The following is a 19,385-nucleotide window of genomic DNA, read 5'->3' as shown; positions in this document are numbered from 1 at the left end:
AAGTGTATTTTTATGATAGCAGTAACTGTTAATCACTAGCTCAAATGAGTTAAATGTGTGTTCCTCTTATCAGTTAAAATGTACTCTGATTTCTATTATAAATTTACATTTTTAATTCAGTGATTTTAACTAATGATTGTGTTTTTATGCTTTAATGCTTTAAAGAGCCATTTTAGATTGTAATGTTTTAATGTTCTAATAACCATAAAAGGTACAGCTGTCATAAATTCAGAGAGAAAGGCTGCATGGCTAGAAACTTCTGATCAACTGCATGCACAAGTAGCCACAATCTTAAAATGTCATTCGCCTACATTTTGGGCACAATACATTAAATACAGTTGGTTGTAGCCTATTTTTTATTTATTTGATTATTTAAGGTGTATTTTCTGTATACTTTTATTTTTGGACCGATAATAAATTAAACTGACTGTATGTGAGAGAGTCAGTGGTAATATTGATGCGTTCCTATTGGTCAGAGTTAGAGGAGCTCAGCTTAGCCTGACAGTTAGCCTGCTCCGGACCAGGTTAGTTTGCCAGCATAAGTTGCCACAGTAACTGAGCTTGAGCTATGGTAATTTTGCTTTCAGAAACTTATTTTCAAGTGAAAATAAGTCAGAATTACTGAAATAAGCCTGGCTTATTTGGTAAACTTGTTTTATGGAACAGGCCCCTGGTCAATCTGGTTTGTGAATGAATAATTTGCTGCATCCAAATTATATTATCCCCTAAAAGTATATCTTCTTTTTTGTTAAGAAACAGTACATACGTTTGAGTGTGTATCAGAAGTGTAGACTTGGATTTGGGAAGACTTGGGACATACCGTGTCATAATTGTGTCTTTAACGGACCACTATCACATAATTGTAATATGCTATGATTTGGGACACACTCATTCTAAATCGGAATACTATTTAGGATGGGAAGTATGCAAATTAGGACGCAGAAAGTGAGACCAGATTTGTGAACTGCAGCAACTGATTCATTGCTTCTCTGTTTCTGCCACAGGATTGGCATTCCGAGGTAACTAGGAATTACTCAAGCTTCAGTCTGGATCCAACCCTTACAAACACCTGAAAAGAGATGATGCCAACCCCCCCAGAGGACCTCAGAAGACTGATTACCACTAGTTTGTCTAACTAGTTCTTCAGTCTTAACATAGAGGTTATTTCTGTTTCTTCTCAGGCAAAGCTACCATATGGCTTCATAAGTTGTATGGACCATGTTTATTGTACTTTATGGTGTTTTTTTGTCATTATGACAGCCCCAGTCCTCAGTCGCTTTCGTTATATGGAAAAGAGTGGCTGGAATATGACTCAGAAATGCATCTGAAAGAAAGCCATACAGATTTGAAACATGAGAATGGGTGTACATTAAACTTTAGTATTTCTCACCTGACACTTGTGAGGTCTCTCTGTGGTGTGAACCTGTTTAATATGTCCATTCAGATGGTCTGGCCTAACAAAAAAAACACATCACACAAATCATGCATGATGACAAATACACAACGAATGCAGTGCATGTATAGAGGCATTTATAAATGACTGCGCTCACCTGGAGAAACCTTTCCCGCAGCTCTGACAAACATACGGTTTACCCACCGAGCCGTCGTGAGACCGCACATGGTAAGACATCCTATCCTTGCGTTTAAAGCGCAGCCCGCACACCGGACACGCATACGGTTTCTCACCCGAATGAGACAGTTTGTGTCGGTTGAGGTGGTAAACGTCTCGGAAGACCTTCCCGCACAGATCACACGCGACGTGTCGTCTCGTCCTCTCGCGTTTACGGTTGTCCGCGGGCAGTCCGTTTTCCTGAAACCGCGCCTGGGGATGAGAGATCATCGTCGGGCCGTCCACAGCGACCAGCTCCGCTCCGGTGCTCACGCCGCCGGTGAACGTCGCGTGCAGCGTCTCGTGGTTTCTCAACTGGACGTCGTCGGGAAACATCTTACCACATACCCCGCACGAGAAAATCCCTTCGTTTTCGTTTTGAACAGTGCTGTTGTTGTAAGTGATCGGCTCTGTTGTGGGCTCTTTTTTGGGTCTCCCTCTGCCTCGCTTGCTGCCGTCGCCATTGAGGTGGGTGCTGGGAAACTCCAGCGGAGAAACCGCTAAGCGATCGGCCGCTTGTGCTCCGGAAGCGGCCGGCTGAGAGCTGTTACTCGGGTGCGTCGGATCGGCACTGTCGCTGTCGTTGTTGTCGGTAAACACTGCGCCGTTGGACACGCTCCCGTTTGACATGTCCACTGGCAGGGGGTATGACAGCTGCTCAGCGGCCCTGAACAGGCTGTGCTCTCCTCCTCGGGAAGGAGGCACGAGGATCTGTACGTTTGATTGTTTGATGACCTCCTGACAGATCTCGATGACAGATCGCATGAGCAGAAACTTCGCCGCGGTCATAAGCTCCGGGAAGCACTCCAGACGCACCACGATCTTAGAGGTGTACGCGAAGTCCAGGATGTCTCGGAAAACTTTGGGACTGATCGTGTGCATCTCCAGCTCCTTGCCCTGGCCGTCGTCTTCCGCCTGACAGCTGAACACTGACTCAAAATACTCGCTGCACGCCGCCAACACCGCCTTGTGAGCGGGGAAGCTCTCCTCTCCGACGCGCAAGATAACATCACAAAACCTGCCTCCATCTTTTCTCTGGCTGTTGAGGTTGTGTAGCATCTCGTCGCTGTGTTTGCTCACCTGGTACGTGTAGGAGGAATTCCACGGCTGTTCTGTCCTCTCCATGCCGCCTTCATTCAACAACCGAGCCTAACGCATAAGACAGAAGAGGTAGACAGACGCAAACGAACGGCAAACACCCAATAAACAGAAGCACTCAGCAGCGACCACCACTCCTCGCCTCTTTAGCATCTAACATGTTAGCAGGGGGAAAAATGGCAGCCCCCCCAGCTTCCTGTGAACTTTGACCTTTACTTAAAGGGAGGGGGTGTCGTTCGCGTTTAATATTTTCTGTTTTAACAGTTTAATACATTACTTCGGTCCAAAGATAAAGCGCAGATACTAGTCACACACCGAAATTTAAGTTTCGCGTACGTCTTCCTGGTTCGCAGCGCTATGAATTCACATCCTTGTTTTCCAGTGAGCCCCCTCCCCCAAATGCACACCAGACACCGAATACATGACAGCAGTCTCTTTTTCTTTTAGACATTGTAACCACTTTGAAAATATACGGTAAACGTGAACAAGTGAAGTGTCAAAACTATTGAACTGCCACTGTAGCCTAGACAGTCAGCTGCTCTTCTGAACCGGTACTGTACATTTCAAGCACAAAGACACAAACAATAGAGGTAATTGGTGTAGACTGTACAATGCCTTGCAGTGTGTCTGGCTGCTGTATTGTTTGTAGTTTTGGCAATCAGATGTACAAATAATTTAGGGAAACGTTTTTTTCATATATAAAATATTGTATAAAACACTGGTTTCACACCACAATATTTAGTTAGTTTTGAGCTCAGATTGTCTTTCTTGGGTGGTTGTCTTTATTGTCTTAAGATAAAATTAAAACATGCTCTGCCTTCATATTAATTTAGTGTTGCACTTATGTAGTTTATCTGCTTTTGAGTTTCAGTACATGCATTATCCAGCATCCTTGGGTTTGTGAAAAGCCTCAGCTCAGATAACAAAACATTGTGCAGAAAAGAGAAATAACACCTGGCCAAGCGGCCATGAGATTGGGTACAGAAGTATGGCTTGGACATGCATGGATAACACTAGAACAGACTCCTTTATGTACCAAGGACACCTGATATTTGCTTATAACGCTAATAAATTATACACCGTGCCACAGCAGTTTTGGCATTTTCAAAATATACTTGGCAAGCATGGAGTATAATGACTGTCCAGTTTTACTGGAAAATGGAAGAACTGGGGCATTAAGAGCAAAGAACACCACAACATACATTCAGCCATTTAAAGCAGAAAATTTCTTCCTCAATCAACCATCTGAAAAGCCTGCTTTTTTCCAGGCAGACAATTTAAGACCTTGAAATCAATGAGTCACAAATACAATTTTGTGTGAATGATTTTATTTTTTTTATATTAACTATTTGTGCTTCTTAAATTAATAGCACATTACTTAATAGCCAACCCCTGCCACCCTAAAACAAATGTGATTCAGAGCAGTGCTTCTCATACGGTGACTAAGACGACTGCCTGGAGAAGGGATGGGAGGGCTTTTTGCTTTTTAAAAAAAAAAAAGAAAAAAGAAAAAAAAAAAAAAAGGAAACAAAAAGGCACAACTAGCACTCACTTCTTGGGGTGGAAGAATGTCCCCTCTTCCAGAACATGCTGGCTTCAATATTCCAGCAAAAGTTTCAAGGGCATGTATCTCTGGATTAGGGATGCATTAAATCGCTACACACACAAACATCTCCTTTCCAACAAACCAGCAATCAGCAGTGGCACCCTTTCCCGCCCAGATCAACCCTAGATGGGAAACATGGAACATTGTGCAGAAATTGTGACTGGACACAAAGCAACTTTCCAGTTTATCAATAGCAGGATAACCTTCCCCACATAAAGACAGAAAGAAAAAAAAAAAAAAGAAAAAAAAAAAAAGTCAATTCTATGTACAAGGTGGAAAAAGAAAGATCTATTCCCATAATCTGCATAATCTGTACAAATTGAGGCCTATACATTATTTACTTAACTGCAAAAACTGAAAATTCTAAACAAAAATTGAGAAACTACATTGTGACAAAAGCGGTAGGAAAAAACATTTCTTTTCCCTTTTTCCTCTTAACTTCAGGCCTTTTCAAAAAAAAAACAAAAACAAAAAAAAACAACCTTAACTGCAAGGGGTTTCAGGCAGAGCACAGAAAAATAGACAAGGCTCTGGCATATGTACATTATGGTAGAAATCAAAGTTCATATCTCTCCAAATAGAGGGCAGTGGGGAAGGGATGTCTTGCTTCGCTCCTGCTGACTGGTCACAGGATGTCATCACTGGTGGAACTCAAGCTCGTCAACACTGATTACTTTAGTAGACGGCATGGAGGGGAGGGGCTGTTGCAGCACATCAGAACCAAACCACTTGGCCAGACCCAGAGGAGGGCTACCACCTCTTCGCTGTGAATGGTTTGTCCGATGGGGACCGTGGCTCTGTGACTGGGGACCTCCCGATGGGGCCACTGGCAGATCTGTGGAGAAAATAAAGTAATTGAAAATTAGCATATTTATAAAAATGTAATGTGACCCTGGACCACAAAACCAGTCTCAAGTCGCTGGGCTATATTTGTAGCAACAGCCAAAAATACATTGTATGGATCAAAATTGATTTTTTTATGCCAAAAATGACTAGGATATTAAGTAAAGGTCATGTTCCATGAAGATTTTGTAAATTTCCTACTGTAAATATCAAAACTTAATTTTTGATTAGTAATATGCGTTGCTAAGAACTTCCCAATATTTAGATTTTTTGGCACCCTTAGATTCCAGATGTTCAAGTAGTTGTATCTTGGCCAAATACGGTCATATAACAAACCATACATCAGTGGAAATCTTATTTATTCAGCTTTCAGATGAGGTATAAATCTCAATTTCAAAAAAATTGACCATTATGACTGGTTTTGTGGTCCAGGGTCACATGATTCTCTCTTCAGTTTGGAAATAAAGCATCAGATTGTTTTTTTGAATCGCCAAGTCAGCAGCAAGGCTGTCATCACGGCAAAGATAGAATAAATGTGAAGCTTTAGTAATAAACATGTTTAAAAGCTTGAATCTAGTAACAGACTGATAAATTGGCTGATATTTGCCAATGAAACAATCAGAAATGGATCAGAACACTACGTTTTAGCTCAAAGTAAATGAACAAAATCATATCAGCAATTCTCTAAATTGCATTTAGAATCATTAGCTTGCATTAAAATCAGATTATCAGCCATGTCCTCTGGCCACCCTGTTCTATAGACAGAAACGGATTAATTTAACAACGGATATCCAAATTTTTTGAGATTTGTTTTTATCAGTGACATTAAATGGTAAACAGTGACTGTAAATACCTTTTTAATGTTACAAAAAACTTCCGTTTCAAATAAATTCTGTTTTTAAAGAATCCTTATACAAAAAAACAAAAAAAACAAATTGAACAGTATAACTTTAACACTGATAAAAATTATTCTTGAGCAATATTAAATTCAAATAAATTAATATTAAAAAAAATAAAGTTTCACAACAATTTCACAATATTCATGTTTTATTGCATTTGACAAAAAAAAAAAAAAAAAAAAACACAAAAAAAAAAGCAGCCTTGAGAATGATAAGACTTTTTGCAAGCCTGTTAAAAATCTTACCAATCCAACTTTAGAATGATAAACACTACTGTTCAAAACTTGTCATTTTACAACACTAGTGCTGTACTTACTTGGTCTCTGCTGCTGTTGAAGCTGTTGTTGCATGACTGCTAACTGCATGTGTGTTCCTGCAGCTCTAGGGGCCATGAGTGGATGTCCTGCAGGACCAAGGGGATACAGAGGCTGCCCTAAGAGGGCCGGGGGCAAACCCTGAAGCTGAGACAGGTCTACAGCCTGAGGGAACATGCCTGTTCATGCAGAGAAAGAACTTCACTATTCCGAGTTTTCAGTTAACAACAGGAACGGGTATGAATAAAGAAAGTCAAAGTCTGAAACCAACCTGCTTGTAATAATGTGGGACCGAGCTGTTGAGGCTGGATGCCCTGAGCCAGCATCCTCTGCATCACAAGCTGGGGTGGAGGTCTGACCAAAGGGACATGGGGAAGCAGAGGGACTGGATACATATGGGGTCTGGGGTAGGGAGAAGAGGGCCCTGGTGACAGTATGGTGGGAGTGTGGTGGCCAGTTGTTGAAGGAGGCCTGGGTCGGTCTGGGTCTTTACTATGACGATTCTGAGTAGGAACGGGGGTGGAGCATGCCTTTACCCCACCAGTCTGAGAACCACTTGTGTCCACATCTTCCGGAAAGAAACTGGGCGATGGAGGCCCATCTATAAAATGAAAAGGAAACTGCTTTAGGAAATAGGAAAAAAGAAAAAGAGCTACTGTTTATTCACCCTGCTCTGATCTCTTGATGTATGTGCATTGCTTCATACCCTCCTGTGAGTTATGAGAGTTCACAGTCTCCTCTTTACTTCCTGGTCTACTCCCTGGATCATCTCGACTTTTCTCTTTTGACTCGTACATTTTTTTGATCACAGAAGTGGGAGTGAAGGATGGAGACAGCTGCAGCAAGAGGGAAGGGAAGGAGGAAAAAAAAATAAAAAGGTTGTTAAAACCAAATAGCAAGTCATTTGTTTGCATTTGGTGTTTTCATTTTATAGAATGACATTTAAGTTAATTCAAAACATTAAAATGGCTCTGTAAAACTAAGTTGATACATACATCAGATGTATGATCAAATGCCTCCATGGCAGTTAAATTAACTGTGATGGATTTGGCTTACCACACTTGTTACTGTATTGCCAGGTGATGTCCGTCCAGGTAGGTGAGGCCCAGGTGAACGGGTCATCCTGGTTTGTCTACAAAACAGGAGACATAGATGCAAATAAATGAAGGTGTCACTGTACACACCACTATCAACCTCTTCCATTCATTAGGCTACTCTTTTGGAACTGTTCATGTTATGAATAAACTCATAAAAAGGTTCAAAGCAGGTTAAATTTCACCTTTTCAATTTACAGCACTTAGTTGTACAAAAATCAGGACAGTCCAATACAAGACGAGTGTAACTAAGTACTAAAAGATAACTCCGTGATTCAAGAGGCTGAAACCATTAGCAAGGATTGCTTTAGGACAACCTGCCTATTGTGTCTGATAATCAATATTACCTGTTCCGAAACGCCTTATCGTGAGCCTGTTTGTTGTAGGCTTGTTGGTACTGTTGGCGATTAAGGACTGCCAGTTCCTGCTGAAACAAAGCTTCCAGACTGGCCTGGTCCACTCCCATTGGCAAAGCTCTCATCTAAGAATAAGGAATTCATCTCTGATTAACAAAATGCAAAACCAAGTACATACTCTATATTTTATCCTAATTCCATGTTAATAGCCTTTACACAGAATATGTAGGCCTAAATTCTCAGAACCACTGATAAATAGTTAAATGCATTTTAAGAATGTCATGAAGGGTTGATATATATATATATATATATATATCACATGTAGACTTCTTGAAAAGAAACGAGCATCCTTTAAAAATAAATAAATAAAAATTGCCATAGTATTTGAGTTTTACCTGTGGTGTATTCCTGGCCCGATGAAAATCTGGAATTTGATCTAACACAGTTTGTGGGCCAGCAGGAAACCCTGACATTCAACAAAAGATGGGCGAGGAACATGGCATAAACAAATGACATTCATTTTGCACATTTAACATGCCCCTCTAAGTTTAAAATCAGTTACATTTAACTCATTTTACCTGTTGCAGGTGGCATGCCTGGGAAAAAGTCCTGTCTCTGTGGGAAGAGTGGGGGTGAAGCGCGGTGGTGTACGAGGCCAGGCACAGGGGCAAGAACAGGGCCATGAGGGGCAACCAATAATTCCTAAAGCACAATCTTATATTCTGTCAACTCAACAACATTAATTTCACTAGAACAGTGTTATAATACAATAAGAATAAGATGCGAGCTTCAGCTACAAGGTTACTCAACACCGCAGGATAGAAGTCAGTTATTACAGTAAATTACTGGTGCCTCAGTCATTAAAAAAGACTTTCCTGAAAAGGTATTCCTGAAAACAGTTTGCACCATTTCTTACAGTGGTTTATAGATCAGTTAAATCACATTACTGAGTTTACTGATGTCCTGTTGAGTATAAATTAGTTAAAAACTTTAGAAAAAAAAAAAAAAAAAAAGTCTGACAGATCACCTGAAAGATGTTTTTCTGCTGAGAGGCTGGTACCTGTGCCTCCGATAAGGGCACAAGAGCAGGATCCACTGACTGCTGCTGTAACTGAACACAAAAGCAGGGAAAAGCGATAATGTTAAGAGAGTTGGAGTACAAACCAGACAAAAACAGATCGTATACAACGCATGCCATTTGGTCCATAGTTTTGTTAGCTGAAGTCAGAAACACTGATGGAACCTACATCACACCAGTGATGGCTTGAGCAAAAATGGTTAAAAGCCAAGTATGTTACAAAAGATTCACTGGAGTCAGAATGGGATATGCCAAAGCAAAGCATGCAAAAGTTCACTAACAAGTCAGCCACAACTGCTAAATACAAATTTATGCCCATCACTAGTCAAAATAAACACTCATTTACAAGCCCAGACCAACTAGCAAGTAAACAGCGCTGGCTTGTGTTGCATGCAAAGGTGGGTAATATTTGAGAGGAACAAGTTGGGCAACCAATGCATCAATCTCACACATGCAGCTTTACCTGGGGCTGGACAGCATGCAGCAAGCTCTAACAAAACCATGCAAACATAGCCAATGGCTGCATACTTACATTACTCCCGCTGGCTTTGGGGTGGGTGGGCAGGGTTCCACTTGCCTTCATGGAGCTCACTAACTTATTGAATGCAGACATGTCAGGGTCTCGCGGTCGTGACGCAGCACCGGTTCCTTCCGTGAGAGCCTTTTCCAGATGCTCCACCATGAAGGGAGTTCCTCCACCTCCGCTGGGCTGCTTTTGAGGTAATGATGGAGCTGGTTCAGGCTGCACCTTCAGTCCCTTCAGACCCACCTCCACTTCCTCCAAAGACAGCACCACCCCTGAGTTTGCTATAAGAGGGCAGACAGAAAGAGGCATTTCAATTCTCTTTTTTTTATAATAATGGGCAATTTGACATCATCTGTGGCCTGCCGGTTATAGATTAAGTTGTATACATTTATAAAAATAAAAAAAAGCCACACGCAACACACCCCTCATTAGGCAGCATTCCAATAAAAATTCTAAATATACAGGATGCCACTCACTGCTCTCCTTTAGGTGAGCCTTGTTAACATTCAAGCTGGACAATAGCGGTTTCAGGTCAATGTTGGCTTTATGCAGCAGCTCCAGAATGTCCACCTTCTCTTTGCGTACCACTGAAGAGATGGGGGTGAAGTACAAAGACGTACCCTGATTCAGAGATCCAGTATGAGGTTCCAAACCTGACATACACAAATTTTTATTTAATATATATAAAAAAATAGCACAGTACAGAGTATGCACTGATGCATCAGCCACTATTTTTATTTTATTTACTTACATATTACACTTACATTCACTTTTCCATCAGAGGCAGGTTGCATTTACATTACCATTGAAAAGGGTCAGTAAGTTTTATTTTAGATTTCCAGAATATTGTATTTTTTTTGAGCATAGGAGACTTTAGAATGGTACCGTATACATTTAGCAGGGGTTGGGAACATTGATCCTGGGGGGCCACTTTCCTGCAGAGTTTAGCTCCAACCCTGAAAAACCTTGTGGAAAAAAATACCTAACTGCATCCTGAAGACCTTGATTAGGGTTGGAGCTAAACTCTGCAGGAACACCGGCCCTCCAGGATCAATGTTCCCCACCTCTGATACATAGGAAATAGTGTGTGTGTGTGTGTATGTATATGTATATAAGTGCTGTCAATCGATTAAAAAAAATTAACTAATTAATCACACATTTTTCTAAAATTAATCGTGATTAAATCACGCTTAACCCCACCTAACATTCAAGTTTTTAAATAAACAATCTTCAAATGTACAATGTACAAACAACATAAAGACAGTATATTTTTAATATTTCTTTAATGGTATCTTTATGATTGAAGGCCAGCATCACTGATATCAATACTACTGATGTCTCTATAAAAAAAAAAAAATTTGCCCCCTGAATATTTAACCATTGACTGTAGCCATTCAGCATTACAGTATAATTGAGAGCTATCAATTTTAACATTTATTAGACTTAACGTCTAATTTAAGTGAACTTAAAACAATCTTCACATGAACCCATTATAATAAATGACATATTTAGCTAGCTGTGCCCTTCAGCAGAAATATACAGAAAATGAATACTTACCAAACACTAAATTCTAAATTAAATATAGATGAACCCCTTAAAACTATAAAAGTTATTGATTTGCTCTTTTCTTTTGTTCTTGGATTAATAGACATCAAAGCAGCTGGTTATTAACTTATTTGCCTGCTATTGCTTTAAAAGCTGCTGCTGCTAAAGGTGATGGGGATCTGACATGCATCTTATTTTCTCACAAATCTCTTTACATTTTCTGACTCACTTCAGGTCTGAAAGTCTCAACTAATGAGCGGATGAGTTGAATTGGGTATTTTAGATGAGGGAGTGCTAGGGTGCCTCAGGACAGTTTTTAAAACCATTTCAGAGACATGTACTTAAATGTGACGCATATATAACATATAGGCTATTGCATGCATGCACACAGTTAAGGCAGCTTTAATCGCCTTTTTGGTAACTTCATGCCTTAACTGACGGCATAACTACGACATTGCATGCACGTAGTTTCTTTCGCTGTATGATATGAAATGATATAGGCTACAGCGCGCACCGGCACCTATGTGCGTGTATTTGAAGAGTGCGCGCTACGAGCACAGTATCTTTTACGCGCTTGTTTGACTCTCGTCTGGCATGGAGGCGACGTAGAGCACGTGTCTGAAACTTCTCCCGTTTGATGTGGTCATAAAGACATTCTGCATCTAAATAAACGCAATCCTTTGCAAGAATAAACAATTAAATAAAAGGAGAAATTCCATCCTTGCACCATCTGTGCTCTTGCCCTAATAATTGGTTTCAGCCATAGGGATGGGAACCTTTCTTAATATCTACGCAAAATGCAGTTTCTTGGCTGGGAATAAATATTTATGGTAAATTGTCAGTACATCTAAAACGTGCACCTTTTTCTGACTAGGTAAAACTGTTCTAAAAAGCACACTAACTGAACTAAATAGTTAACATTTTTAACAATAAATAGCTTTTTTAGCTCTTTGTTGGGGTGTAAATGAATCTATTTAAAGGGTCACAAAATCTCAGAGTGCTATTTCTGAGATTTTAGCAGAAGTGTTTGTGTTGCACATCATAGAAGACAATGTTACCATCCGTTAATTTTAATTGTTGGAGAAACTGGTTAATTTTAAGCTTTTTAGCACTATTTTCATCCATTTTCATCTAGCAAAGGGCTATAATATCAATGTTGTGTATCGGGGTCTATTAAATTATTCATGAGACTGAGTGTTTGCTTAATTATTCAAAGCATGTTGATTTGCTATGACAGAGGCTTCAGATTGTGAGATCACGTACATTAACAGAAACATTCGTAGAACAAAGGAGTGTTCATTTTTGCTTTGTAATAAGCGTTAGGCACAAATGCAATTCATTCACTTAGTGAGTGTAACCGTTTTTACAGCTCCTTGACAACTCATCAAAAGGCTTACATAAATGCCACAGAATAAGCCTTAAGTTATTAGAGATGCAACAGCACATTCATATATAGGTTTTCGATGCAGAGCGCAAATGGCTGTACATCCATTTGTGTTCTCAATGAGAGCGAAATGAAACCGTCTGAAACTGAAGTTGTCCGTGTTGTCGGTCTCCCCTCTTCCCCCTCCACAGCGCACCATGCCCACTTTCTTAACTTTTTTTTTTTTTCAAACAGTGGTGAGAACTAACCAGTGCTGAAACGGGGGGGTTTCATGACCCTTTAACAATAAAAATCAAAAAGCTAAGCTGATAATGAGTTCAAATATGAAAAACAAGAACTCTAGTTTTTAATTTACATTAAGTTTGTGCATGTCTATTTCTAAGCTAGGTGGGCAACCTTGAAACCAAAGACCAAACCAGGCGAATAGACTGGAACAGGAAAGAGTTACCTGCTAGTCTCTCCAACTCCTCATGCGGTGTGGAACGTAGACTGCTGGAGCGGCTGCCAGAGGGACTTCGGTTACTTGAGAACCAGCGGCTGAAACGACTGGCCATGACTGGACCCTCATCAAGAACATCTTCAATCATCTGGAAGGAAAGGGAGAAGAACCCTGGTTTAAACTGTTATAACAAAAGCAGGAAACAGCCATGGGGAGTGGATGACACTTACGTGAAGAGTGTCTGCAGACTGCTTATCACAATGGGGTGACAAGTGGGCATTTTGGAGAATGGTTTCATTTTTTCTCAACTACATTACAATTTGGCAAAAAAGTAGATGTGCATAACCCCCCCTACTCCAGATGGGCATAAATTTGCATTTCATTGAGCTTTCTATGTAACAATTCAAAACCAACAAATAACTTGACGCCACACAACTGCAAAACCAACAACGTCTGGTGTTCTAAATATGACATGAGCAGCAATACAATGGACCTCAAAAAGGCTTGCGGAACTATTCTGCAATAGCCAACACAACTACCTTGTGTTAGATTCATTTAGTAGGCACATGTATCCAGAGACAATCGATTCATTAGAGAAACATTAGGAGGCATCAGTAGTGCTGCAATACAAATCGTTCCAGTAAATGACAACTACTAAAGAGGTACAAACATTAGGGGAGCACAGTAAACGGTACAGAGCTGAGTTAAAAAAAATAAAGAGGCTTACAGTCAGTATAGATTAATAAAGTTCCCAAAAAGTACCTAATAAACCAATGAACCAAACATTTCTAAAACCCCCCCCAAAAAATGGTGTGATTAGTCTATTCCTTCTCCCTTTAAGACAAGCCAGATATTTTGTGACCATCACCCTTACAAGCATGCAGTGCTCCCCATATCTTACCGAAGCCAGGCCAGGCATGGTCTTTTCAAGATTGAAGAACTCATTGAAGTCAAATTCTCCAGGGGCTTGCGCAGAAACAACCTCGGCATGTGGAACCTCTTGGTCAGCTCCTGACTCCTGAACTACTTCAGGGTCCTCAGAGAGCCCACCATTACATTCAACTGTAGGTGTGGAAGATTGCAAAAGCATGCTGATAAAGGCACTGATCCAACAACAGAAGCATTTCTTAGGTGTCTGCATTTGTACAATACATGCCTTCTTTAACAGACTCTGGCTTCTTCCTGGAACGCTTGGTCCTCCGCTTGTCATCCTCCAAGATCTTGTCATCAAAGCCAATGAGCTCAATGGTCTCTGACTGACTAGTGGGCCCACCAGAGAACCACTCTGGCTCCTCTTCAGCATAGGAGTCATTTCTTCTTCTCTCACTGAACACTCTTTTGTCTCCAAAGTCTCTCTACAGTAGAACACCGAAAACAATAACGTTTTATTATTTGAACAATACAATAGCAGCAAAAGTTCCATTGTGTCAAACCATAGGTTATCACAATACCCTAAATCTCTTGTCCTTAAATTCACGTTCTCGGTCTCGCTCCCTCTCCTTGTCAACTCGTGCATCCCTCTCAAATACACGTGATGCAATGATACGGCCACTCCCTATGCGACGTGCTCCACCCAAACGGAGTGACTCGTTCTCTTTGTTCTCCAGAGGGCTGATGGGACGGCGAGGGAGGGCAGTAGGTGTCACTTGACAACCCCCACCAAAACTACGTCGCTGTGGACTAAGAACCACCTCAAGATCATCATCTTTTACACGTTCCCGAGGATCTAAGGAAGACAAAATTAATTTTGGTTTTATTTCAGCAACAAGATTGATAGATAAATAACATCAGAAATTTATTGGCCAATTACCTGCAATTCTGCGTTTTAGCGGAACTCTATCCTCTGCATAATCTCTCTTGTATCCTTCTGGACAGCTGTTTTCTGAAGAGGGATATAGTGAGGCATGCCATTTTTCAGGGTCCCAGACCCCATCACTATAAAGGAAACAGCACTGTTAACACATTCAAGGCTTAAGTTCTCCATACAAATAAATTTTAAACAACATCAGTCAGTAATGCGACTCCTGTAAATGAATTCTTTGATCAGCCAATACTAGAAAGCAGCTATTTGTTAAGTGCTAAGGAGCCAATACTAGGTCTTAAAATAAGAATTAAAAATCACAATGTTTATGTATACAAAAGGTTATGCAACAGGAGTCAATAATCCCACTGATGTCGTTTTCTTATGATCGTCATGCAAGACACAGTGATATGGTGCCACATTCAGAAATATTCAAACTGAACTTGCAAACAAACACTAAAAAGTTCACCTGTCATATTTCTCTGATAGACACTCTGGCCTCTCATTGGAAATTGGCAATTCTTTGATTTCCATAAGCTCTTCCTGCAAAAACAAACAATTATCAGCATGATAAAACTGTACAGAACACTTCACAGCTACTTTACTGTGTTGAGAGTTGCTGAAATCGCATTTGGTCTCATACTGTATCGCGTATCTTGTCAGTGTGTGGACTTGCTTGACCATTTTTAGTGATTAATAGGAAAGTGGGTTCAGCTGAATTCTAGCAGTGATTTGTTAGATAGGTATAAAAAAAAAAAGGTTATTATACCACGGCAGCGGTTGCAACAGCCCTCGTGTAAAGGCCAAAGAGTATGTAAAGACCATCAACTCTACCATGCGACTCAACCGGGCTAGGTCACCGGCAAAGGATACAAGTATCGCTTTTTATTTTTATTTTATTCATTTATTTTTTTCCTTTTTATGTTTACTATTGAAATGTTGTATGCATTTGTCAATTTTATTTAATTTCTGTATTTTCTTAAATGGGTGTGTATAGAGTATTTACAGAGTGTTAACTTTTATAGTTTTAGTTACTTTTTCTTATTTGTAAGTCGCTTTGGATAAAAGCGTCTGCTAAATGACTAAAATTAAGTAAGTAAAAGTAAAGTAACTAAAATGTAAACGGTTCGCAGCCATTGATCCAAGTTGTGAGAAATGTCATGTAGAACCAGCTAATTTAACTCCCATGTTCTGGACCTGTCCTGCTCCGTCTTTTTTCTAGGAGTCTGTCTATAGCCCGATTCGGATGGTAATGGTTTCTCAAATGGACGTCTGTAAAAATAAATTTACATAATCACCTCAGTGATAAAAATGGATTGGGATGGAGAATTTATTCACAGTGGAGGAGCAAGTTCGGTGATCCTACAAACCCGGGAACACGCTGCTCACATGGCCAGTCACATGATTGTCTGCTGTAAATAAAATTAATTTTATTTACAACTTTATTCTTTATTTATTGTTATTGTGTAAAATGCATTTAAAAATGTGTAAAATGTATTCTCAATTCAAGCATATTTTTAAATATATAATCCTATTTATTATTTGACTTAAATCTCCTGTTTAAGCATACCTGCTTCTGCCATAATAAAGACCCAGTTCGAATGTTTACCTGCTTTTGTTCTCTTTCTGTTTTCTTCTCTCTCTCACCAACTACCCCCTGTAAATGGTGAAAATCACTTACGTCCTCCTGAGAAATAATTACCATCCGAATAGGTCTTTTGATTCACTCTACGCAATCACATCTATAAACATTCATTCTTCTCCATTAATTGGCCTGTTCTGAGTTTTTCCTCCTGATTGCGAACTGCCATTTTATTTTGCCGAGTTCGTGGGATAAAAGATGCCTTATTTTTTTGTTAAACTGGAAATATTAAAATGCAGTCCTTGAGGTTCCATGGTTAAATTTAAGAATTTGGTTTCCCTTTTTGGATCATGTTAATTCTCTGTGGCATATATATATATATATATATACCGCTTAATACATCCGAGATGATTTGAAAGAGGTCAGATCTTCTAATCGTGATAACGGATCTCTAGCAAATTTGGTTCTTCGAATGAATTTGCGGATTTGATTAAAATATCTGGATTAAGTTGTCCAAGATTACTGCATGTTCTCGTGTTCCCCAAAAAGGGCAGATATATATTGCTACTCGAAACCACAATCAGCAATGCAGCAATTGGCTGGAGGCAAGACAGCAACGTAAATGACATCATACATTTTAAAAAGACACCTGACGAAAAACTTGACAATTTCTGGACTTTTATAAGGAAACAGCCAAGCGAAATAAAACACATAAATGGGATAATAGATAAATGAAATGTGCACTTTATTTTTTTTACATGATTACCAATTATTTATATTCATGATTTCTAGTATTTGTACAGGCTTTACATTTTTATTTCAATGTTGTAATTAGCAATTCATTTAATTTTACCTTTGAAACAGATTTTTGTGACATAAGGGCCAAGATCAAGCTATCTGCATCTCCTGCGCTCCATGAAGCCACTCCCATAATATCCGTCACCTAACCCCAACCACTACGACAATTATAAAGTAATTATTTTAATCACAAATAAATCTTTCAATGAGAAAAACTGTCTGTGTCTGTAGTATTACACAACATCATTATATTTTTCAAATATTTTTTAAAATTTTTATTTTAAATTACTGTCCCTGGATCAGTAGGGTACTTTTATAATGAAGTAGCAGTGGCTGGGATAGAGTAAAAGTATCAATTCTGCTTAAAAAGATGCAATTTAATCCTGTTTACATGAAATAAGCTTACGGACCTGTTGCTATGACAGCAACTCTGGGATGAGCTTTAAAGAACTAAACAACCCATGATCAAGCGAAATAGTCAACAATCAAACCCTGCTAACTGAGTTAGCGACGTACGAAGAACAGACCCCTGGTATGCACTATAAAAGGCACAATATTTGCTGCAAGTAAACACTTTAAAAACCTTTTTCCTCCCTCCTTTTCTCCTAATTCAGTGTTAAGCTTATTTTAATTCAGAGCAATTCTACTAAATTTAGCTTAAGAAAACTATTTCAATAAAATGAAAAAATAGAGAGGTAAAAAAAAAAAAGGATTTTAGTATTGATAAAACATTAATAAGATTAAAATAATAAATCAGATATAGAAAAAAAACATTGTCACCTTCAGGGTCATGGTTATGTAGCAACAGCTGCTCTGATGACAAACAAATTCTAAGCAAAACCAAGTCTGAATGCACCCTTGAAATTGAAATAAAGTCACTATCCACTTTTAAAATTAATGTTATAGATCTTATTGTGAACAATTCACTGGTGTATGGATTTTTCTTTTGTTTATGGAAGAAAAAATCTGCTGGTGCTTCCACTTAATCATGACTTTACAGCCTAGTTCAGTAGGCTTCAAACATGGTTTTTTATTTGGCAAGTCATTTAGAGCTCTAAGAGTTACAGCATGTGTTCAAAGTACATCACACTAAAATATCAAAAGATCAAATTTTGCTCCTCAAAAGATGTTTCCTTTAAAGGATTGTGATTGTTCTCACCTTGGTATATCTATAGGCGGAGGTCACTACTGAGTGCTTCACCGTTTCCACCATGTTTTCACCATTTTCATCCTTCTCCATGACTTAGGTGGGTGGTCAAACTGAAGTGAAGCCTCAATATCAGACACTCTAGGCACCTGTGAAAGAATTATATAGGATTAGTTTAACTCCCATGTCAATGTAATTCACATTAATTTGGCTTATTTGTCTTAAAACTCTATAAAAAACAACTAGCTATTCAATCCAAAATCACTGAGCTATTAAGTGTGCTCGTTCAAACAGGCTGGTTAACAAGGAGTATCTAAATCCTGTAAAGTCTATAAGAACTTCAAATTAAATGTAACTTAAATATATTTTAAAGAGGATTAAAAGGTGTAGATTTAACATCATCAGGTAAATGTCTGGCTCCTGAGTAGCTGTTGTATTAGCAAATGACGAGGCAGACTGCAAGCAAACTACAGAATACTAATCAGTCTGATGCAGGAACATTATGCTACAATCTCCCACACGAAGAATGCGTCCGTTTTGATAAACCCAGGCACCTTTCTCAACATATTGATGAACCCACCTGATATTTGAAACGGTGTCACAGCACCTCTCTCCTCGCCTGGAAGCCCCAGCTAGCTTCTGGCTACCTGTCCTATACCAAACTACAAGAGATGCTGCAGTGAGTCCAGATTTCAGACAGGACGCAGATTAAGCTTTCTCCCTAAAAATAAAGTTCCTCTGTCAACAATCTTGACAGGAGGTTCGGATATCCCTTGTCTCACCAGATTTAATCGCTAATTGGGAGAGAGGAGCATTTCATTAGCAAACCGGCTAAACTCAACAAGCCTAACGTTACGCCGAGGATTTACTTCGGCTCTTATGGACAAACGGCTCTATTTGCACCGTTTCTGCTTTTTAATTACACTTTTGGCTGGTTTCTCCTTTGGGTTTTTTTCGTGAGAGCGAAAAACTTCTAAAAAAATTCAGTGTTTGTTTGTTTATTTATAGGCTAGTGAGTCGGGTTAGCAGGCTAGGAAACTTATCCCCACTCATAAAGCTGCACAAGGAACATAAAAAGCGCGTCAATACACTAAAGCTTACATATATTAGGACCAATTCCAGCAGATAACTGGGTTCTATCGCTTAATTAAAGCTTGTAGTCCGACTGCAACAATCAATGTACCTCTGGGTACTTTCTCTGGGCTCTCTCTTTCGTCTCTGTTCAGTCGCAGAGCGGCGAATTTCTTCAGATCTCTGACTGGTTCT

At 39.4% G+C, this 19,385-nt stretch overlaps 2 protein-coding genes across 13 annotated transcripts in view; both read right to left on the bottom strand.

Annotated features, from left to right (window-relative positions):
• The window catches only part of LOC306844420 (POZ (BTB) and AT hook-containing zinc finger 1-like), a 13,676-nt gene extending 9,578 nt beyond the window's left edge, over window positions 1-4,098 (bottom strand). For all 3 annotated transcript variants that reach the window (XM_079376534.1, XM_079376535.1, XM_079376536.1), the window contains exons 1-2: window positions 1,551-4,098; window positions 1,391-1,454 (exon numbers count right to left, since the gene is read on the bottom strand). In XM_079376534.1, the coding sequence (XP_079232660.1) occupies window positions 1,391-1,454; window positions 1,551-2,734 (1,248 nt within the window). In that variant the 5' untranslated portion in view covers window positions 2,735-4,098. The remainder of the gene's footprint in view (window positions 1-1,390; window positions 1,455-1,550) is intronic.
• On the bottom strand, window positions 4,023-19,385 carry LOC306844416 (eukaryotic translation initiation factor 4E transporter-like). 10 transcript variants are annotated; one of them, XM_079376523.1, is made up of 20 exons: window positions 19,303-19,385; window positions 18,700-18,781; window positions 18,132-18,268; window positions 15,062-15,135; window positions 14,602-14,726; window positions 14,243-14,517; window positions 13,948-14,146; window positions 13,693-13,853; window positions 12,801-12,939; window positions 9,900-10,076; window positions 9,430-9,704; window positions 8,847-8,930; window positions 8,398-8,521; window positions 8,215-8,285; window positions 7,811-7,944; window positions 7,426-7,501; window positions 7,076-7,205; window positions 6,641-6,970; window positions 6,372-6,548; window positions 4,046-5,148 (listed from the first exon to the last, which is right to left on the bottom strand). In XM_079376523.1, the coding sequence occupies exons 3-20, from the start codon at window positions 18,210-18,212 to the stop codon at window positions 4,952-4,954; spliced, it is 2,829 nt and encodes a 942-aa protein (XP_079232649.1). In that variant the 5' UTR covers window positions 18,213-18,268; window positions 18,700-18,781; window positions 19,303-19,385; the 3' UTR covers window positions 4,046-4,951. The 10 variants fall into 10 exon arrangements, with proteins under 10 accessions (XP_079232650.1, XP_079232649.1, XP_079232654.1 ...); XM_079376528.1 differs by having other exon boundaries at window positions 8,398-8,434; XM_079376525.1 differs by having other exon boundaries at window positions 19,221-19,375.

Source organism: Barbus barbus, assembly GCF_936440315.1.
Source record: "Barbus barbus genome assembly, chromosome: 25".
NCBI lineage: Eukaryota > Metazoa > Chordata > Actinopteri > Cypriniformes > Cyprinidae > Barbus > Barbus barbus.
This window is presented reverse-complemented; position numbering and strand designations above follow the sequence as displayed.

What these genes read in the sequence shown, in the direction of transcription:
- LOC306844416 (XM_079376524.1), bottom strand. Translation starts at nt 18,212, where the DNA reads ATGGAGAAGGATGAAAATGGTGAAAACATGGTGGAAACGGTGAAGCAC. An exon ending in AGCAGAAAAACATCTTTCAG is followed by an intron (nt 8,522 to 8,846) that starts GTGATCTGTCAG and finishes ATTGTGCTTTAG; the next exon opens with GAATTATTGGTTGCCCCTCA. An exon ending in CTCTCATAACTCACAGGAGG is followed by an intron (nt 6,971 to 7,075) that starts GTATGAAGCAAT and finishes TTCATTTTATAG; the next exon opens with ATGGGCCTCCATCGCCCAGT.